Source organism: Mugil cephalus, chromosome 1 (assembly GCF_022458985.1).
Source record: "Mugil cephalus isolate CIBA_MC_2020 chromosome 1, CIBA_Mcephalus_1.1, whole genome shotgun sequence".
Classification (NCBI taxonomy): domain Eukaryota; kingdom Metazoa; phylum Chordata; class Actinopteri; order Mugiliformes; family Mugilidae; genus Mugil; species Mugil cephalus.
The window spans coordinates 1,695,008-1,718,457 of record NC_061770.1 but is presented as its reverse complement, the minus strand read 5'-3'; the positions used below and the strand labels follow the sequence as shown (position 1 = coordinate 1,718,457).

The 23,450-nt window shown below is 39.2% G+C and overlaps 1 protein-coding gene across 3 annotated transcripts in view; it reads left to right on the top strand.

Moving 5' to 3' along the window:
- ptpn11b (protein tyrosine phosphatase non-receptor type 11b) overlaps positions 1 to 23,450 on the top strand; it is a 39,749-nt gene continuing 16,299 nt past the window's right edge. For 2 of the 3 annotated variants that reach the window (XM_047605650.1, XM_047605644.1), the window contains exons 1-3: positions 1 to 131; positions 15,229 to 15,351; positions 23,218 to 23,412. In XM_047605650.1, the coding sequence (XP_047461606.1) occupies positions 118 to 131; positions 15,229 to 15,351; positions 23,218 to 23,412 (332 nt within the window). In that variant the 5' untranslated portion in view covers positions 1 to 117. Of the gene's footprint in view, positions 132 to 7,502; positions 7,657 to 15,228; positions 15,352 to 23,217; positions 23,413 to 23,450 lie in introns of those variants that run through there. The other variant, XM_047605655.1, reaches the window with a different exon arrangement.

Sequence of the window (23,450 nt, the reverse complement as noted above, 5' to 3'; positions counted from 1 at the left end):
TGTCGGCTGTTATGCGTGGATCAGAGCGGCTTCAATAGATCTTCTCACTCTACACAGCGACTCGGCAGAGGCAGAAGGGGAACGTTCGAGGACGCTTGACAGCTTTCAGAGACTGCTATGACATCTCGCAGGTAAAGTCGGGTCACTTTTTCAAACTGTCATTAATCCCGCGAGATTATTTTAGAGCTTCTTTTTATGCTGCACGGGCGCTCCGAGACTGCACGCGCAGTCAGAGACAGTGAGTCTTCTAGAGAGAGAGAGAGAGAGAGAGAGAGAGAGAGAGAGTGGAGCCCCTCAACTTTTGTATCCAGACCCCTTCAACTTCACGACACCGTTATTTGTTTGTCCTGTTGTAGTTGTGAACTGGCACTGAGTTATATAACTGATTTAAAATATGGCGACGGCGAGAGCTTTGTCAAGAGGTAGACTTATAATAAATATTAAATTTGAAATAATTCACAGAAAGTCACCATATCCCACAATTGCATTTTGTGTGCATGTCTTTATTTATTTTGGGAATGTCCCTGATCCGCACGGACATAATGACGCGAAATACTTTCACACTTCATCATCTGCTGTGATGGACTTTTCAGCCTCAGTTCTTTGTCTGTGTGTGCAGACTGCAGGAAATTGACTTGAAGCTTCCTGTCAATCTAAGCCCTGACGTATTACAGTAAACCTGTGCTTTAGTAAAATCCTAGCAAAACGTTGAATTTCTGTAGTAATGTTACAGCAGTATTAGTTCTAGGTGTCTACAGTCTTATAGTAATACTATATAGGTCCATGTAGCAATAATTGTTTGTTGTTTGCAACAATCTGTAGTTAATTGTTATGTGTTAGTTTGTGTCAACTACCAATAACTCTGGCCTTTGCTACATAATTGTAATCTAATACATAATAGTTAATATTTGTAACTGTTAATGATTTGTACATTTCTCTGCAACCATCGTTGAGGTTAAATTGTGACCAGTTAATAACTACAGAAGCTGCGGTGAACACTCTAAACTGAATGAATACATGAATTGTATATAGTATGTATTTAGATTTTCATGGAGCGCAGGGTGTTCTCCAGCTGTAGAATGTCCTGTCAAGTTACTTTCCAAAAATCTGAAATATATAGCTATTAATGTTTGTATTCCATGTGGTATTTGAAATTGTGCAGTAAAACTGAGTAATTTAATCCTAAGTGCTTCTTTCTAGCCAACAAGTGCGACAGCTGTTTGTCCTGGTACAGACTTCTATGCAAGGTGACCCCTGAAACAACCATAGGCTCGTCTCTTGACCATAATGGCTGTTGTGGACTCAAGAAAATGCAGCGTTGGCAGTCACAGAGTTTACACTTGATACAGATAGTCCCTCGGTATATGGGTGGAAAAGGTAGCAGATGTTGTCATATTCTTTGACACGCAGCTCTACCTCCCAAAGTCAGTGGTGAAATTATGATGTGGAGGTGAAAAGGTCAAACCAGCGATTTGAACATAGTCCAACAGGCATGTGTCTGTCCTCTTGACAGGACAAAGACTATTGAATTCTGGCGAAATTGTGTTTTATTTTGACAATAGAGTTGCTAGCTGAGTATGATTTTCCCCTCAGTGCATCAAAGGGTGTGTGGGAGCAAGCAGCCAGACTGAACGGAGCGTAAAAGAAACTTTTTCTCATTTCCATAATCATAGTCCATAGCATTGCTTATCTACTTCCTGGTACATCTTGGAGCAAGGATGTACTGGTATGCTGTAAAATTCTATTCATAATGCAGTTGGCTCAGCTTTGCATAAGCTTATCTGGTAGTTGATTATTTATCAAAATATTTGATACAGGTTGTCAAGTCGTTTCAGTTTGATTGTTCCTTATGTTTATTTGATACTGAATACGCAGTTGAAGAGCTTAACCAAATGATGTGTGCACATATCCATAGATTAAGTAGGTGAAACTTGTATGCAAGTTGAACCAGTATATAGTTGAACAGTGAAATGTGAAGTGTCGGATAGATGCTTTAAACTTAATTCTCTTTTATTTTGATTTCTGTCACTATGCTCGTATAAAAGCTGTTTCCGACACAGCATCATAAATGTGTGTAGTGAAAATCCCAATATGATATGATATGATATTCCATGTGATAAGACATATGGCATAAATAATGCTATGATTTCTGATGTAAACTCTATTTAAAATAGACAATAAACACTTCGGGAGTTGACTGAGGATTTAGCTTTCAGTTCCCTCAGGTGCCAACGCCACCAGCAAATTAAAGTCAGTGACAGAGGAAAACACAAAGACCAAACTAAAAGCTGTTTTCTTCTACCAGTTTCCATGCTTTGCCACTGGCCGACACATGTACGACTGTTGCTCCGTGGTTCAGTCAGTACTTCCTGAGCTGAAATACCACAGGGGAACAATACTACAATGTGTGCCATCTTGATCTCACAGGCCTTCTCTCTTGTTGATGATGGTATCAGTCAGACTCCCTGTTTCAGGAAGGATTTTAGTTCATCATAATGTCGGGAAGTTTCCAAATGTTTTGTCGTTATTGTATTTGTAGTGATTTAAGGCAATTAAGTCATAAAAGAACTGTTTGTACAGTCGCTCATTGTGACTCTACCATACGTTTAACAATGCTTAAGCATTGTAATGAGTTCACTGTGAGTGTTGGTCCAGAGAAAGAGGCAATGTTGAATCCCTTTACCCTTCTCTTCCATTTTCATTTTAGTTTCAGTTTACTGTGTGTACTATTACACACTTTCCACTATTGGAAACCACCTCTTCTCCCCTTTGTTTATGGAACAGACCTCGTCTGTCACTGAAACCCATTTGACCAGCTGAGAACAGTGAGTCAGTTTTCTCGATAAGCCGACAGGAAAACAACAGCGCATGTGGAGGAATAAGATAGCACCGCCAACATTTCCAGCAGTGCTCTGAACGCTGAACACTTGATAGTTCTTTCCCCCAAATACATGTTTTGCGTTTGATTCTTTTTTATTTAAAAATAATAATAATAACATTGCCGAGAGATTATAGGAGACAAAACATTTCATTTCTGCCAGCTACATGTGATCTTTGAACATAAAATGTAAGGGCAACAGGCTTAAAGAGAACAAAATGAAGTGTATGTAAAACGTGTATTGTCTGATGTGTTCCTCTCAGGCCTGATTGGGTTAATACTTTTGTTTCTGCATCCTCTCTGTAGCTAACTGTTCAGTTTAGAAAACAGGGTTATTATCTTGCCGTTTCTCGCTCGTGAAATGAGTAAGCAGGGAACAGGAACAAAGTGATGGACCACTAAGTCATAGACCATAACTTCTCATTGGTTCCTGTCAAACATGACATTCTGTTCTGTAATTGTGAATAGCAAGATACCAAAATCGTGTAATAATATTTCTTTATGTAGTCAGAATGCAGTATTTACAGTGTGTATGTCTCACACATGAACTACAGTAGGCCTACATATAAACATGTATCTGCTTAGTTACAGCAAAACAAGATGCAGAAGAACTTAGTAAAGTATCACAATATATTTGCTTTCAGTGGTAAAATGGTCATCTGTACCGTTTTCCTGTGGAGGAATGTGTGACTGAACCATGTGTGAACTAAAAAATAGCAAGCTAGCCATTCAGTACAGAGTAAAAACCATTCATTTAATGTTAAACATACATATACAATGTTTCTACCAATACAACATTTAATCCAAATTTTATAGTCAGTTTAAATTTTTACGTGCAGATTTTCACTGTTTTTGCACAGAAGTAAGACAAACTGTGTGCACGTGTGCACACACTAAAGGTTTGCTGTTAAGAGCAAGCTGTCTTTGTGCACACTGATTACTTTCTATGGCTACTTCTGAAACTGTGATTTCCTCTTTGCATGTGAAAAGTCTGGATGTTTCTGTAATTTATTAACCAGTGATGGCCAGAGCCACTTTTACTCAGTGTTTCACAAGTCCAGCTGACTCTGTGTAAATCCAAATAAGTAGTTTTTGCATGTTTAAAGAAATGCCTAATTATGTTTTGGCTATTTATCTTATCACTACTGGAAATTTTGTAATCGGTTGATCCCCTTTTGGTGCTTTACGTATGTGCACCTGCATGTGCACAGTGATTGTGACTTAGTCATTTGGTACACAGAAAAGTAAACCTTCTGGGAAAGGGGAACGGGGGGAGGGGATTTTTTCACCTCATGTAAATACCCCGGATCATCAGCAGAGCTAAAAATAACTGCAACATTTCCAAAATCCACACCCCAGGGCTTGTATGTGACCAATTTAGCCCTAGCAGAGGCTTTCATGCTGCGCTGTGGCTACTAAGTATATCACCTTTTTGTCAGTGGGCCGAGACAGCCGTGCTTTTAATAGCTGACCAGGGCTATATTGAACTTGAGACATTATGTAAGAGGATAGAGTGGTGGCTGGATGCACTGTTGGGCTGTTTCCCCTCAACCAGCCCAAGGCCTAACCTGCAGCTCCCAGCTGCCTCTGTCTCTCCAGCAGCACATCCACTCTACTCTCTGCTTCCCTGTCGACATCTCGCCAGATAAAACCAGGCTATTTGAAATCTGGTTTTCTTTGCCTTGTCTTTGTCACTCTTCTCCCCACCGCCCAGGGCCAGATGCAGGGAAACGGGGCGCCTGGCGGTTGTCAAAAGGAATCCTATTCTTGGAAAGCCCTGAGTCACTCCTTCTCCTGCAGCCATGATCCAAGGAGTAGAGGGTGGTAGAGAACATGGATATGGATGTATAGGATGGGCTTGCAATTCAGTTTCAGTGATTTACAAAATAAATATAACTTTTGGGACATCATTTACTGCATGTTAAAATTATCTTTGTGAGTTTGGGTCTGTCCAGGGCTATTGGAATGCCGTAGGAAACATATTATGCCTGTGATACCCGAATTATGACAATGACATGACAACATTTCACTAAGAATTTTTTTTTTTTTTGTTGTTGTTTTTAATTTTATTACATGTGTTCTGTAGACACTTCTCTTTGTATTAAGTATGTTAAACATGATGCAAGGGTACAAAAACTATATAATTCCAGTATATTTAAAAGAACTTGTGGTTACATTGAAACCCTGGCCCAATGAGTTCTCATCGTGGTTAAGGTAATAGCAGACAGAGTTTTAAATCTGGCGTCAGTGCTTTTACATCCACCACTATGGATTGTTTGCCAAAGGTGAGCAACCTGGGCACAGTGAGAAGTAGCCTATGGAAACCAGGAATATGGAAAAGCGGAGAAACAGTTCCAAATGAATTCACTATGAATTCACTGTTTCTGCGGTTCAATAACAATTACATAGAATCCAGAAAGCCTCCAAGAAATGTTTTTAGGAATGACTACAGAGCCACTAATGCACAACTGAACTTTAGAGGTTTTGGTTAGTAGAAGATTTTTTTTTGTTTTTGTTTTTAACATGCATGTATGCTGATGAAAATTCAGAATATGCCAGAGTAATTCCGCACGCCTCAAGTTACATTTTAAATTTAGTTATGAATGTGTACCCTGCAGCCATATGAGAGTTATAACGGGATAGTCAAGACACAGTAGCATTCATTTTGTTAAATCAACACTGAGTTTCAATGAACAGAATGAATGCGTATTTTTACATTGTAGGGTAAGTGAAAATCCTCCACCCCTGTTTACTTCAACTGGTTAATATGACATTTGAATATTTGCAAGCAAATAAGCAGCTCAAGACTTTTTATTTCACTGCTTACTAAGTTTGTTTCTACGAGCTTTACTCTGAGTTATGGTCTAAGAGTTAATCATTGAACAGAGCGACAGGCACAGGAAGGGAAAGGGCAAACACATTTTGTTGAGCACAATGCAGACAGCCAGATCACGAAATAATAGTTTCTCGGCAAAGCCTAGAAAGAAACCCACTACTAGGATTGCATAAGTGACATTTGGAGATAAATAGTTTCATCATGAAAAAGAAAAAGTCTTATTTGTTCTGCCTTGTATAAGAAAGGACAGGTCTGGAATCAGAGCCAAAATCAGTAGCAGAAAGTGTGTGGTCTTCACCAAGGAAACAAATCCTTGCAGGTCACTGAGACATTCAATTTGCATACAACACAACTGCAAGGATCTTGTGAGATAAATTAGGCAGCTTTGTACCTTGTGGCCTCAGTGAATCATCCCACAGATACATGATCAGTTTGGGGTCTAGTGAATTTGGAGGCCAGGTCAACACCTTGTGCTTCTTCATGTATTTTTTGGTTGTTCCTAAAGTGTTTTGTGTGTGTGTCTGTGTCAGGCTGCATCCTGCTGGGGATGGCTGCTGCCATCCAGGAGTATCATTGCTATGGGGTGGGGGTGCCTGGTGTGGTCTAGATGGGTGCTACATGTTTGTTAAGTAACATCCACACAAATGACAGGTCCAAAAGGTTCCCAGCAGAACACTGAATTGTCACAAAATGGTCAATGGGATCAGTGTTTAGTGCCAAAGAACAAATGTTTAAGGTTATGGTGATCTGACTTTTCCTCTAGTGATGTTGATGTGTTTGTCTTTTAGGGAAATGTCTCAACCAATTTCCTAAAAAGAAAGTGGAGTTGCACACTCATAGCTCACACTATTTTAATGAAAAAGTTGCAGTTCCAGTTGTCAGCACCTTACCAATACTGGTGTGCACTCTCCTTCAGCTTTTTTGTTCGGCCCGTGTACTGACATGATCCCATCAGGATGTAATGACCATTACAACCTTGCAAAGCCTCTTGTGTGCCTGCAGGCTGTAGTGATTAATGTGAAGCAGTTTTCATAAAACGAATAAATAATAATAACTTTGTCATTAAGTATTGACGGTCAATACAATTAGTGAGGAAAGGCATAATAATGGAATCTAGTTGTAAAGACTGAAGGCAAGGTGATTAAAATGAAATTGCACTTTTGTTCTCTGCATTTATTTTCTAACTCATCTGCAAAGTTCCCTAAACAACCCTTGTAGAACGAATAGCCTAATGGCATACTGCTGAATTGGCTGGATTGGTGGGATTTAGCTTGGCAAGAGCTATCTGTGATCCGGTGTAACTATGCAACATGTAATCTCCAAGCACGGGCAATACAGCTGTTGTATTTATCCTCCAACAACATAGCGAAGACGTTCTAGGAGTTCTAGGAGACCTGGCTCCCTGAGCTGGCCTGCTCTGGTCTGTTACAGCTGGAGTTAGCTTTAGGATCTGGAGCGACTGGAGGGACTCTGACCTCTTAGGGCATGAAGGAGGAGAGAGGCTGAGGGAGGAGGGCAGAGGGTGATTGGACCAGTCTGCCAGCGGCTGTCACATTGGTTTGAGGTAGGAAAGGAGGGGGACGGCTGATAGCACCGGCGGGTGCTGGTATCAGGCCTGCTCACGCTCATCCAAATCCCAGATTAAAAGGCCCCCGCCCCCTCACCCGCTCTCGTTTACGTACACTCTCTCTCTCTCTCTCTCTCTCTCCCTCTCTCTGTCTCTCGCTAACACTCTTCCAAAGAACCCCCTCTACTTCTGTCATTTCTCTTGCTGTCTAACCCAGTAACACTTTTACAAGCACCCCCCATCCTCCCCCCGTCGTCTCTATATCTCCCTGGCTCCCTCCCACCCACCCTTGTGTAACAGTGCCCAGTGCTGGATTATTAAGATCTGAAGCTGCTGAAACAAGGGGCTGTGGCAGGCTTCGACCACAATGGTGAGGTAGGGCAGAAACGATCTCAATCAACTTGATGGTATTTTGTCACATTTTTTCTACATCCACTTCCCTTAAATTATGAATTCTTCTGTAGTTTTCCTCATTTGGTGAATCTAGAGCAGAAGGACAACAAGTGAACCTGAGAGAGCAAGTGGCTGTGCAGAAGTGTGTATATAAGTACCATATTTTTGTCATGGCAGCTACATTGCTGTAGCTCCAAAAGAGGCTAGATGTACGGTTGTTAAAATGTATGCGTTTTGTGCCAAGACACTGAGGGCAAGCTGCCTCCTCGCTTTTAGTTCTCTGTAAACCTGACAAGGTGAACAGTTGAGCAGCACTTGTGTTTGAAGCATTGGTCCAGTGTCTGCGTCTGGTTCCAGCCCACCTCCATTGTTTAGATAATTTGACGAGTGACAGCAGCGCTGTGACGAGGATTAGGAATGGATTAGTGACATAAGGCATGTTTGTCCCACTGTTATTATTTTTCCGTATGAATTTGTGAATCTGTGTAGGCTTAAAAACAATACCACAAGTAATCTGTCCACCAGCTGACACCCAGGACCCTCAGTGGCTCTGCGGTACAGTAACCTAAATGCAGTGGTCAGTTTGAGCTGTACTTCAAGGAAAAGTACAAATATAAAACTCCAAATATAGTCCAATATGATGAAAAATATTCAGACAGTAGTGAAAGATGTCCATAACATAGGGTCATGGAAAAACTGTAACATGAAGAAGTTACATGGATACGGTTCATTCAATTTAAAATGTTCAAATGCTGAAAGGGATCCTTATCAAAAATGTCTGTATATGTTATGAAATAACACCAGATATACAGCCTGTGTAAATGTTTATCCATAAATTCATCAGTTTAGTCCTCAACTGGTTCAGCAGTGTGTCTCCAACATTTAGCTAGACACAAAGTACTGTCTTGAGCTTCAAGAAGAACAGGGTATGCAACAGATGGTTTGGCTCCTACAGAGTCCTGATCTGAACATCACCTGTCTGGGGTTTCATTAAGTGACAAAAGACACTGGCACAGCCTAAATCCACACAAGAGCAGTGGGGAGTTGTCCAAGACGTTGAGAAGCCTTCCTCCCAAACCTTGAAACATTGTGCATGTAGGAGATTTGCTACTGTTTTATTCACAAATATAGATTTTTCTGTTAACTGCACTTTTTAAGACATTAATTGATAGGTATAAACTGTTCATAACATTATTCGAAGCACCCTAACTTTATTTGCTTAAACATTTGGACAGTCCCGTATGTTTCTAAAACATTTTCCACATAGATTTCTGCTCAGGAGAGTTTTATTAAAATCAAAATGTTGTGCTCTGATGCTTTATTAGTTGATTGATCAGTATGTACACAAAAAGCATACATGAAAAAAATTAAAAACAGAAATTGTCATTAAACTGCTAATAATTTGCATTTGATTGCTTCAGGTAGTGAATATCTCCCCTGAAGTTGTTTCTATTTGTGTTTGTCTTATATATTCTCTAAGAGATGCTCCATCACTACAATATTTGTAATTATTTAGGGACAATATGCTCTGCCTTGTGGACATGTCTAGTGCCTCGTATGGACTATAGATATTGTGTTTATCACCCTCTCACTGGTTCTGAACCATTTCCTGCAAATATCCCAGCTACATTTGTAGAAATGTTTATAATGTTGTAAAGTCAAGGACAGCCGTGTAACCCCCCCAAATGTATTTATGACTAATCCCCTTGTAATCATTTACAATTTATTATTTGTAAAGGTCCTTCTATAATCTGCTCCCCTGGCTTGCAGATAGAGAGAAAATGCAACAGATCGGTTTTACCCCCCGGCGAGGATAAGGGGGTCAGGTGCCGTCTGGGTCAGATGTCTTGGCTGGTGTGGTCTGTTTGTTCACGTGCTGGTCCAGTCTGACCTTTATGTCATTAGGATTAGCTTCTTATTTATATCAAGCAAATATTTTAATTTCATTCACATTTGCCCCTTTGGTTTACATCCAGCAACAGAAGAGCCTCAACAACCACAAAGCTTAAATTCATCTGCATATTTGAAAGACCCATGTTTTCAATTCAATTCAATTCAATTCAGTTATTTTCAATAATTTATATAGCATTAATAACAATACAAATTATTTTACAAATTGCTTCACAAAAACCAGCCTGAAGCTCCAGAGCAAGCCTAAAGGCAAAGGTGGCAAAAAACCTCCCTTTTAACAGGAAGAAACCTTGAGCAGAACCCAGCTCATATGGAGGGACCCATCTGCTGAAGGCCAGCCGGGTAGAAACAGAGAAGATAGAGAGAGAAGAAGAACAGGGGAAACAAGATAAACAAACTTCTGTCATAGATACATTCATCAAGCTGAAGGAGACATGTAGAATTTAATAATACAAAATATAGCTGATGATCTTTTGTGACACTTTGAGAGTATAAGAGGAATCATTGGCAGGTTGGAGAATTGTTCATCCAGGTAGGAGTGGACAGATGCAGGCCATGAAGACTGGGGCAGGTTAATGAGACCACAGACTTCACTCAAGTCCTTTCACACCTTTCATTACTGATTCTCCTGCAGCGTGTGTCTTTGACCCCACTTGTCTCCTCTTACACTCTTCTCATGTTTCCTCTTTGTCAAAGTCAGAACAGGGCAGGCTGCTTTTTGATGGACAAGCTGTCAGTGTTTCTTCGATTCACCCGCTGAATGCAAAAACTCAGACAGCTGCTTCATCTTTAAAACTGCGCACGTCTGCCATTTACAATTTCTCCTATAAAGCAATTTCAGAATTTTTAGATTGAGTCATTTAAATTGCTCCTCTGTAAAACTGTTGACAAGGCTTAGTATTTTCTTTACACACTGATTCTATTCCTATTTTTGTGCTTTTATGAGCACAAGAAAGAAACAGAGAAATTCATAGAAAGCATCGCCCCACATAAATGAAGCAGAGATTCAGACCTTTGCAACAGCAGTGACCACAGATGTGTTCTGGTGGGTATTTGCCACTCTGAGGTGACACAGGATCTGCTGAGCTGACACATGAGTCTTATTTTTATCTTACTGTCATGGGTTTGTGTCATACAGTGCACAAAAACAGAAACGCCTAAACGCTCGCCCACTGTTAAAGCTTTCAGATATTATCTCCTCAGCATGAGTTTCATGAAGGCGCTCTTATGTCGCCCACTGCTGGGTTTTATTAATCGATAATACGCTTTTGTAGTGTGTCAGGGGTGCTGGTAGAGAAAGGCTATGATTTAGGATGTGGAATGCATGATTTCCATGACTCATTTAGTCTATATGTCACTGAAAAAAATGTTTTTCCACTCTTGTTGAATCATATTCACACACATTTTTTCCCCCAAAGTATTTATTTATTATAATTATTTTGGTATTTGACAAATCAAAGGACTATTTTTTTATGATATTCATAAATCTAACCGTTTTACTTCTGTTCTATTGTATTTCCATTACTTAGAACATGCAATAAATAAAATAAAGAAAGTTGGAAATGTCTTAACAGTATGTCTTAATATCAATGACTAGTTGTACAAATTTTTAATGTGTAGGTAAAGAGGAAAATGTTGCCTTTGAAGTAATAATCTACTTTCATAATTTGTTGTAGGGTTATGCTGTAACTGCCTCGTGTTCAACTCATGAGCCAAAATAAGTAATTTATTTTGTATTTTGGCCTTTTGTTTTGAGTATGTTTTTGTTAGATGTGGCCAAAGTTTTCATAGGAACAAATACTTATCTTCTACTTTATTATTAATCTTGAGGAGAGAGTAAGAAAAAGTGAAACAAAATCAGTTCAGCTTGCCTTCTGTAGTGCTCTAAATAATCACAACCGTCAGTTCAGTTGAGTCAAATTTGTCAGCACACATAAATCTGACAAACACCACTGATTTCCAGCATGAATACTTTCTAGTTGTCAGTTGGTGTATATCCAGAGAGGCATCTTCAGGAAGATTTAGAAAAGAAAACAGGATTTATACACTCAGTATTGGCTATGTTCCTAATGTTTTGTGACTTGTGAAGACAAAGGGTCTTTTCCTACTACTGTTTTGTACAGATTCAGTATTACTATCACCACCCATTCTTTTTATACTTAAGCAGCAGCTGGGATTGGAGGGATTATGTTTTTATGTTTGTCAGTCCATCCTTGTGAACTCTCTAAGATGAACTGATTAATGGTGGTGAAAGGTTACCCTTACCATTACATAATCACAGCAACTCAAAATTTAATATGTAATAATCTCATGACGTTTCATAACCAAAACGTCAAGGGTCAATTGCTGCATTTCCATTACCCCTAGAAATGTGCAAAACCAATTGGATAAGAAATAAGAAACTGGTAATGGAAACAGGTACAATTTGAAAAACACCTCAGATATCACTAAAACATTTTTACACTCTCATGAGGTGTTTTTTCAGATGTACTGATTTAACAGTTTATCTTAAAAGTGCAAAGGAAACTTTTTTTTTGCATTTTCTCGAAATTTCAGAAATACCACTTTTATTTAGCGAAAAACTGTCATGGAAACGCAGCTACTTTCACTGTTACTTCAAAATGTAAACACAGTTTATTATTCACACTCATGATTCAGTCAGATAATTGTGTTTCTTTCCCTTTTTTGATTCCTCCAAAACAGTTGTTTTTCTTTCCGAGTGATTTTGTGCCAGTAGTTTCACCGATGCCAAACGACTTGTTGGCTGTGGTTAATCAGCCATACCTGTTTGCCACGCAACGTCTACCTGACTCTTTGGTGCAGCAACAACACCTATAGTTCATTGTATGTCTGGCAACAATCCGTTTCATTCTGAAAGAATCATTTTTATTAGCCAAATGTCTGAATATGTACATCTTATGTTTTTTTGTTGTTAAAAACACAGGATCAGTCAGATCACTGCTACATGAACCATACGAAAATCTTTTCTTGGTGTTTGGTGCAATAAAACGTAAGAAATAGGCAATATATAAAAAATTAACAAGTAACATATAAAAAAGTCTAAAGGAGGAAGGAACGGCACAGATTATGCCTCACACTGCACAAGAACAACAGTGCTTAAGAAAGTCACCTTCAAGTAAGTAACAAACAAAGAATTTGCCCAAAGGATTCAATTCTTTCACTACATGCAGTATTTTATATGAGGCTGCAGACTCATGCATGAAAATTTTAACTTTGCAGATGCACACAACCGCAGCATGGTGATTTTGTTAATAAATCAATGACTAATGTTGTAAAATTGTAGCATAAAGAATGATATTCAAACTGCACAGGTCTCCAGAGTAACATTCCAAAAAATATTGTTGCCTAAAAACAGCAGAAATGAAGAAAATGAAAATATTGAAATATTTGCTAATTTTACTCAAGTGCCTGAAACAGGTAATTGTCAGTATTATCAGAGCTTCATCTTCTTTTAGTTGACTAATAGAGTTGTAGCTTCTTGTGATGTTAAATCAATCATATTTTATATTTTTACCATTGTTGGTTTCCTCAAACTGTTAAAAATACGCACAACTGATCGGATTCACTGTTGTTCTAGTCATAATTTAATGCCAGATTAATCCTTGACTTTCTTGTTAAAATAATGCTCAAATATGTTTATGCATAGCAATTATCAACCTGCAGTCAGTGCATGTAAAAACCTGTGACCGAGCTCTAACTGTGAGTTAGCATTTTTAAGGACCTGTTGTGGAAGCCATAAGGTCCCTTCACATTCGCACTTTCTTTGTATCACCACCAACAGGCATACACACCGCTGTACATGCCATTTAATGTCAATTCCCTGTGCCTTGACACACAGATGGGGCCTTGGATGGCTAATGGTGTGTTGGATTAGCCCACAATGGCACATGGTAGTTAGGGAGGTTTAACCCAATGATCCCTGCTTAAACATGAGCTCTAAATCCACACAGCTGACATACAGCCATTCAGTGCGGCATTACTGCACTGCCTACTCACTGCTTCTACAGTGCTAATATAGTCCTTCATGTGTTAAACACGGCTTTTTACTCAGCATCGCCACACACTACAGTGCAAGTACCAACGTGTACGTGCGCTTGGTTTATGTCTTGTGAGCATTTGTGAATAATAAATAATTGATATGCTGTGGTTTGGATAGATCAAAGTGTCAAACAATCCAGTAAGAGTGCATGGCCCAACTAATTGGCCAGCATACCTGAGAAGAGGATGAGATAAATATTTGCCTGCAGTGTTTTGCTACAGAGGAAGTAACGTGTAATTATTAGCTTTGGCTTCGCAGTACTGTAAACCTTGGTGTCCTTCCCTTTCAAACAAGGAGAGGACATACAGTTTGTGTGTATACACAGTTTGCGTTCCTATTTTAATTTAATTTAAATAAAGAAGCACACTGTGTACTTATGCACTACTGTATTCATTATTTCAGATATTATTAATCATAAGGTTAAATAATAATAAGGTTAAAAGCGATTTAATTACTCCTAATACAACCTTCCACAGCATGTTGCCATTTTCATACAACACATAATATAAATAATGTGTCTGTCAGACTACTGCTGTTCAACACAGCTTATGCTCAAGTGTTATTGAAAAATTGTGTAATGAATTGAAGGCCCATTCAATTCATTTATTGGTGTAATTTTACGAGTTAGTGAAAAGAAAAAATTCAGTCAGTTCTTTATAAGCATGCAGCTGATGTGAGACCTAAAATAGGATTTCAATTTTTAGGTTTAACTATATAAGTCCAGAGTCGTTATTTAAATGTAAAAGATTAACATTACTATAGGTCTGTTCGTTGAATGCTTGCCTGAAACTGAGACTAAAAATAAACCTCACTATAATTATGTTCCTGACAGTCAATCCAGTTCAATGTACAGTACATGCTCTTTTATGACCAGCAGTTGTCTATTCCACTGAATCATTAAAGGTCTGCCTCCTCTATGAAACATAAATTATGACTAAACCGGCTGCTGTGCCCACTTTATGAACTATAACATTTCCTTAAGCCAGTCATAAACACACAGCAGGAGAGCATATTATCTGAGTGAAATGCTGTCAATTAAATCCATCCCTCTGAGCCTTTGTGATTCAGCTGCAGTAAAGTGAGAAGAGCAGACATTTCTTAGTCATCTGGGTTTGTTGTTTCCATGTTGAAGTCTTTAAAGTCTCAATGCTATTTGATCAGAGTTTAGAGATGGAGTTTCTGAGAGGTGTTTGAAAAATCCTGCAGCAAGGCCACCAACCCACTTGGCTCCATATAAAAAGTTCCTGAACTATCTGCCTGATATGGATGTGACCATTCTGAGATTAAATGTATAAATCAGTGTAGAACTGTGGAACACAGAGCCAGAACAATACAACAAGTAACACCAAAAGACAGTTTGAGCTGAGCACATTAAATCTCATCTCATGTAGAATTGTGTATTTTTACATGAGATGTCTGGATAGAGAGGTCAAATACAGCTGGACCACAACCATCAGCTGGATGCAGATGCATCATTTCAGAATGAACTTTGTGTCATAGCATGATATACTATTTGTAATCATTTGTGTGTGTGTAATGAGCCTGCCTTTTATTGTCTGTTTATTTTGTTCATAAATGTTTAGGTGGTTCCACCCCAACATTACCGGAATCGAGGCAGAGCAGCTCCTCTTGACACGGGGCGTCCACGGCAGTTTCCTGGCCAGGCCGAGCAAGAGCAATCCGGGGGATTTTACCCTCTCTGTCAGGTACCCGCACTTTTTTATAGTGTTTCTGTTGTTCCTCAGCAGCCTCAATATTTAAACTTACCATTCTCACCGGTACAAAGTTCAGTCCTGAGAGCAAACAAAGCTCTCCAACAGTTGTACTGAGAGAGGGTGGCTTGGTGATTAAGGAGGGGAGTGTTTTTTAAAAAAGAAATATAAAACATGACATTTTAGATCATTTTATATGGATCAGATCCACCAAATCCACAGTGATTCAAAGGTAGACCGGCCTGGTTGATCAGGTGACTTCACACTGCAGAGAAATAAATCTCAGGAAAGGTCAGGCACTCGGTACCCTTACAATAATTGTACATTGTACAAATTTTACAAATTTCCTCTGTTTTCTGTCTAAGAATGAGGAGTTACTGTAGTGTTTTTGTTTTTTTGTTTTTTTTAAAAAGTGGAAAGTTCACCCCTCAAGAGGAGGCAAGGCCTTTCCGAAATTCCTACCCATGGGTCAACAAGTGATGTAACCAGAATAGATGGCATTTAAACAGAAGTTGTTTTGTATGAGTGTTTCTAGGAACATATTGGATAACACATTAGAAATGCCTGACTTGGGAACATTCTGACAAAAGAATACAAAATAGCCAGAAAATCTTTTTTTGTCAGCAGGGCGGAGCAGTCAAGTGTGACACACTGTGAAACTTGCTACTCGCGCCTTTTTTCCCACATATTTTCCCTAATCTCTTTAATTACCAGCCCTGGTGTGTAATGCGTGCAGTGTGAAATGTCTGGTAAGTAGAGTCAGCGTTGCATGCTGTGGTGATTACAGAGAGCAGGAAACAAACTGAGATAGAAGAAGGGAGAGTTTGAAGAGTGTCTCTTCCTTGGCAACGGAAGCTTTTAAGAGATACATCAGTCGTCCATGCGCTTGGAAGAAAGCCCAGACGCATTTGTTACCCTGCGACTGTAGCTGTAGCTGGCATGGCGACATGGGCATAGAGAGGCTGTGTGTGAAAGGGAAAAAAAAAAATGAAAGAGCAAGAAAAATGAAAGGAATCAGGGTAGTTAGAAAGGGAGTAGCTTTTAAATGATGTTAAATGAGTGAAGGAGCCATTAAGGCTTTGACCTTCACTGCCGGCGGTTTGTGTGTGTGTATGTGTGGCGCAGGGTGTCATAAATCACATGCACCTCAGGAAGTTCGGTGGGGTGAGTTGTAGCCGCAGCTTGTGGTCTTGACAGACTTAAACACACATGCACACACACTGAGGTCAAGTGGCCTGTGTTTAGAGCCCCACCACCTGCTAGAGGAGGTAGGTCACATTGAACTCAATGAGTGGATATTTTAGGGTCTGTGTAACAAACAGTCTTCTTCCTACTAAAGAAAACCTGCAATTAGTTCAATCAAATGTACCGTTGCACAGTTTAGTGGATTCTATATTTTCTTCCATTTCGATCTTCATTGGGCTGCACACAGTGGCTAAGGTTTTCTAATCTACTTGTGCTATTTTTAAATGTTTGATATCTAGCAGTGATTTCTCAGAGATAAAATGACTGCTTTATAGCATGACCCTCAGCTATTTATTTCACCACTAGCTGGTGAGTGTCTCACAATTCGCAGGCTGTTCCTTTGTTGAGATTATGCTGTGCAAAAAATGAAAATGCAATTGATAAGATCATTACGTAGAGGAGGTAAGGGAAATTGTATTAAAGAGGAATTCTACACTATTAGGGGATGTTATATTATAGGGATGTTACAGACCTCAAAACAATGAACACAATTTATAATCCAACACTTTTTAGCATGATCTTTATGAATGAAGAAAGTATTTCATACTTTCTCTATGATAGTATTCTGCTCTATCTAGTGTTGAATATGATTTAACATTAGTTGCATGTACTGAATGTTACTGCAAAGGCAACTGCATTATTTCCCTGTGCAGAAGGTTGTATGCACCCACGCACAGTGTATTGTTAATCCAAATCTACATAATTTCCACAAGTTTTATAGTTTGAACAGTTCTCACACTTCTGATGACCCGGGTTTTTTTTTTTTTTTTTTTTTGTCATTTTCAGTATACCTGGCAGCAGGAGGAATTGGAGTTGGAAAAGAACATGAACATTGTAATAGCTCTTCCACACAAATCACATTTACTACATTGTTTCAGCCACTTCTTTATTTCAATGTAGCCTATTTCCCATAAATACGGATATTATAACTCGAACATCACGTTAGTCACTACACCTCCATCGTAGTGAGTCATTAGAAAGGGGGACTTGTGTGGGACAAGCAGTGCTTTCCAAATAAGTGTCGCTGAGTTTGGCTGTAAGTAAACACAAAATGCAGCTTGTCTTGGAAGGTCATTATGGCTAATGACTGAGTGCCTCATCAGTCACTGTAAATGTTCAGACTGTATTGGACGCTGAGAGACTTGGATGTCCCCTTCACAGAGCCTTATCTTCCTCTGTGTGCGTCACCTCCTCTTTCCTCCGATTTTCTGCTCCACGATGTGAACACATGGAGGAGGGGTACGACAGAGCCGTGGCTCTGAAGCCTGAAACGATAATGAGAGCTTTTGGAGGGTTTTGAAATTGCAATCAATTTAGAGTTTCATGAAACTCAAAGAGATGAGAGAGAGAAAGTTTGAAGCAGAAAAAGTTTATAATTTATATACAAGTTCAACTTTGTAAGGCAAGCAGTCTGGTCAAGTTTTCTCCATCATTTTTCATGCTCTTTATACTCTAAAGATCCCAAGAAGGAATTATAAGGGCAATCTTAAGAGAGAATTTTTGCAGGGCAAATTACCACAGAGAGCAAATGATTTTCTCCAAGCCTCTGTATTATATAATGCTAGCCTGGTTTTACTGAGATATGTTTCCACTGCTGCCAGGTTATTTATATACACAGTCGAGGAAAAGAGGATTTCACTATTATTACTGTGGATGTTGATCTGTGAATGTTAACCGTATTTGAATTAGCTAAATATTTGAACTGCACCCAGTTATTATTGAAATGATTTACTTTCCAACATGTTTCAGCCGTTGTCCATGTGCAGTGTGGATGTTTAAATCTCCCACATCATTACAGTTTGACACCATCAGAACAGAGCAGCTTTTGGTGTATCTTTGTTTTTTGTTTTTTATATATACAAAGATTTATTCCACAAAGTAGTGACATCAATCAACTGTTAAGATTGTTTGAAAAGTGAGGCGGAAACTGATGCTGACTAATTCCAGTGTCACTTTATAGTCAACTTGACTATTAATAATATTATGAATAAAGTGATATATTTCTTATTAGACATTAAAGAAAGAAAATGACTGCTAGAGTGTATAGAAAGGCTATATAATAGCAACTGTTTATGTCGTTGTTCAAGGTTAGACTAAACAGTGAGAATTTGTCGATTGGTTGATTGTCCAGATTTATTATGACACTTATGAACAAGAGAAGAGCAGAAAGATATCTTCTGACAACCAAACTCTCTACTCCTGAAGTGAGCCTGCTTCAGTTGAGAAAATGGAACACGTCCCTAATACAAAAATATGTCTGCGTCTTACCAGGCGATGCAGAATATACTGACCTATCGTCAGAAATCAAGTGTGAGATTTGAGCATGACCCCTGGAGGATTTGGGTTAATAAAAAGAAAAAAGCACTGAAACATAAAGACCAAATCTTTAAAAACATGGTGGAGGTTACATTTAGTGAAAAAAAGATACCGCTTGGAATATCTTTGGGGCAGAACAAGCACCTTGTTTAGTCACTGGGTTTGTGCGTGCATAACCATGTGCATATATCCCCCCGTTGTCCATGTTTCATTTTAATTTATTTACATTGACCTAAACAATGTTATTACAAAAACACATTATTGTTTCATGCAATTTAATTAAGGCTTAAATGTTGAGAATAATAATAATAATATTGCACATAGATGTCATGTCTTTCCTGGTTGGTTGTACAGCAACAGAGTAACAAAGCATTGGTCAGTCTCCTAGGAGTCAACTAGGAGTATTGAGGAGACTCTGGAAAACAGTCATTGTGGGTTGACATAAAACGCGTCACAACTCGACTCTAGTTATACTGCAAAATGCAGAGAAATGTATCTGATTTTAAATAGCTTAATCAGTACTGTGTGAACTTGTTCAGTAAGGGCTGGAATGTAATAAACACACACTTCAGGTTTGAGGATTTGTTTGTTAACATAATGAGATGATGACCATGCATTTGATTGTTTGGTTTTAACTTCATTCACTGTCATATTTGCATTATCAACCAGTGAATTTATTCACAGATCACATTACTGCCCAAGATTGGGTTTAGTGTCATGAATGGTTGTAATTGTCAGGAAAATGTGTCTATTTATAGTTCCACTATACATTTATTGAGCACCAACACGAGCAAAACATTAGAGGAGTTCAGTCATGGTAGGTCTGAGGTTTTAATCAGCAAAAATGACATTCACGTATAGTGTTGTTTTAGATGGAGCCAAATTAGACAAAAACGCAAATCTACGCTTTTTTTGTTGTTATTTCATGCTAGCTATTAGAGCGCCCAGTTCTCCCATCCTTTCTCTCACCTTCCCTCACTCACACAAACACACACACACACGTAGGCCTGTCAATAAATCAGTTAATCACATGATAAATGATAACAAACGCAATAATTTTGCCAGCCTCAGCACCTGGGCGCGTTGGTTCATAGAGGAATGAGTGATATTTAAGTTCTAGACATTCCCATTACAATGTTAAATACTCTTGAGAAATAAAAGTTTGTCAGGTTATTGCTTTTGAAGGTGTACTTGCATTATTATGCTATATTATTAATACATTTGTGGAAAAATGGTCTCAAAGTAATGTTGACGGTAATATCGTTTATATTATTTTTACTAAATACTCCAAATCCTCCATCACTGCGCTTCCTCATTCTGCTAATGAATGTCAACACAATAATGTCAATCTCTCGTTATTTCATTCAATGGTTTGATGATGACGGTACTATGTTGGCTTGAAGCCAAGGGAAGCCAAAGAATAGATGTTTCCCTTGACGCAGTTAAGGCGAATCAATGGTGGGCAGTGTCATGACAGCAGTCTCACCTGATTGGTTAATCGTTCTATTTTTTTTTTGTTTTTTTCACCAAGGGACCATACTGTGCCTGGATTCCCTTCAGAAAACACTGCAATACCGTATTTGGCCAGGTAACATTTAAAGGGGCGCTGTTGTACACATCGTAAAATCCTCAACAATTCGAGACGAGAAATAAGGAAGAGACAAAGTGACACAACAGAGAATCGTTGAAAATGTTAAAAAGATTGTTTTGATTTAATGTCAGCAACAGTGATAAAAAAAGAGAGGAAGCATGGCTTCCCTTGGCCTTCAGGAGAAAACGCCACTGTTCAAGAGAGAGAACATGTTTTTGCTTGTTTAGTACACCTGTGAGTGAGCAACTGTGGATGGCACATGGAAGGCACTCACTTGCAAGCCGCGCTCACAGCTGTTGCTGGTTCAGTGAGCATCCGGTGTGTTTTGGAAGTTTTCACTGAATATTGAATTTCCAGCCACAGCTGTTGCCACCACTGAGGCATTATGTTTTAGGGTTGGCCGTCCGCCTGCCCCATTCCTCTGAATGCAATTTTTCAGGAAAGCCTTTCTTCAGAATAGCAGTAAATGTTCACATTGATTCAGGGATGAAGTGATGAGAATGTAATGATCAAGGGTCGGAGGTCACAAATCATGTCTTTTGGCTATGAATTAACTTGTAAACGGCATGAACAGCTCAATTCTGACTGCCTAGCAGAAACACACAACAGAACAGCATCTAATCATACTTATACTAAACATACTTATGGATTTACTGTTTGTCACAAAATACAGAGAACACCAATAGGCCACAACATTAAAACCACTGACAGGAGAAGTAAATGACATTGACCATCTCGTGACAATTCAATGTTGTGCTGAGAAAGCTTTGGACCTGCACCTGCCTAGACCACATCAGGCACCCCACCCCATAGCAATGACCCTCCTCTGGTGATGGCAGCAAATACAAAAAAAAGGTTTAGGAACAACTTAAAAAACATGAAGAACAGCACAAGGTGTTGACCTGGCCTCCAAATTCACTAGATCCCAAACTGATCAAGTATCTGTGGGATGATCCACAAAGCCCCATTGTGTTGCCAGACGCCACAGGACACCCTCAGAAGGCCCATGTCCATTCTCTGATGAGTCACAACTGTTTTGGAGGCACAAGAGAGACCTACACAATATTAGGAAGGTGGTCATAATGTTAGGCTTGATCAGTGTATCTTGTGAAATAATGTGTTATGCTTTGGAACAGAGGCGATCCAGAGTTGAGCAAAATTGATGTATACGGTAAGAGTACCATATTGTAATAGATCTATAAAGGTTATCAACATCTGTGAGTGGGACAGTAGGGAAGTGAATGAAAATCTAATAGGATGTGTTTGGCTCATTCCACAGTTAATGGTGTTAAACTCTGAGAGAAAAGGGCCCTTTGGCCTGAGAGTTGAGGAGGAGCCTGTAACAGGCCCATAGACCTGTGGCACTCTGCCAACAGCCACTAATAGAGCCATAAAGCAATTACCAGGAAACACTGAGAGAGGGGGGTGAGGGGGGAGAGAGAGGGAGGGAGAGGGAAAGATGGATTATGGAACAGATAAATACAAGAATGGAGGAGATGATTTATAATATGCTGAGTGGGAGGATGTAAAAAAAGAAAAAAGGGTTGTGAAATTCATTAGAACACCAAGAAAAGTGATGGAGGGAAACAGGATTTGTGCCATTTGATATGACCATTAGCTGATAATCAGTTTGAGAGACAAAGTCGACTATTGCATCTCAACCTGGACACCAGATAGCACTGACTGCTAACTCCCCTGCACTCCCTGACTGTGTTGCATGTGTGTCGTCATAGTTAACATGTTTACAAAGTGTTTTGTTTATCTCTGCTCAAGAAACAGCAAATTTACATTGTAGAATTTATCATTTAGGCTTTCAGCTGTTGAGCCGCCCCTCTTTCTTCACTTGCTTCCAGGAAGATACCTTATACATTTGGATTGTATACGTGTGTCGGCGTTCTTCCACGCTTGTGTGCACCTGTTCAAACCAGCCCGAGGACTTTGAATATGCAAAGTGGTACCAAATGTTTTCTGGCTTATCAGAGTTTGAGCTCCCCAGCTGCCTGCATTTCTTTTCTATTGTACAGTAATCACGGTACAGCCTTCATCCAATTTAGATAGGAAAACTACAGAGACTTAAAAAAAAAAGGGATGACCTCTTTTAGAGATTTATGTTGTGTGCTTTCTGAAAGTCAGAATCAAAAGTATTTTGTTTTGTGATAAATAACCACCATGTTCTTACATTTGCAGCTTCCTGGCTTTTGAAATGGTCTTTCCTGTCAAGCTTGTGGCTTATTTTATGAATAGACAAATAATTTAATTATATAAAATAGTAGCATACCAACTGTACTTCATGAAATGTATTAAACATATTGCTCAACCTAGGCAGAAAAGCTTCTGTATTGTAGAGATACAAATGCGTAAAGTAAGGGAGATTAGCTCAAGTGAAAGAATCAAATAATGTCAGCTGATCTGTGTAACTCTTAAACATGGTTGGAAGAAAACGATTTTTAAATAATGGGAGCAGATTATGATAAACTGGACGTGTTTGTAGTGTTCATACATTTATGCTCTAAGTGTGGGCGAAAGACTTTCTTCATCTGAGCATATACAGTGGACACGTGTGTGGGTGGCTGTTCGGTGCTTCCATTCCTGCAGGGACTCAGTGAAACAAGGATATTTCTAACAAAGTATTGTTTTGAGTGAGCTGTTTACAGGCATGATAAATAACTTCGTGACTAAATTCCCTCTTTGTTTTTTTTCCCACTCAGGCGTAACGATGAGGTGACCCACATTAAGATCCAGAACTCAGGTGACTATTATGACCTGTACGGAGGCGAGAAGTTTGCCACGCTCGCTGAGCTGGTGCAGTATTACACCGAACAACAGGATCTACTGCGCGAGAGGAACGGCCATGTCATCGAGCTCAAGTATCCACTCAACTGCAAAGACCCCACCTCTGAGAGGTGCTGATAAACACCCATGCCTACAAATAGTCCCACAT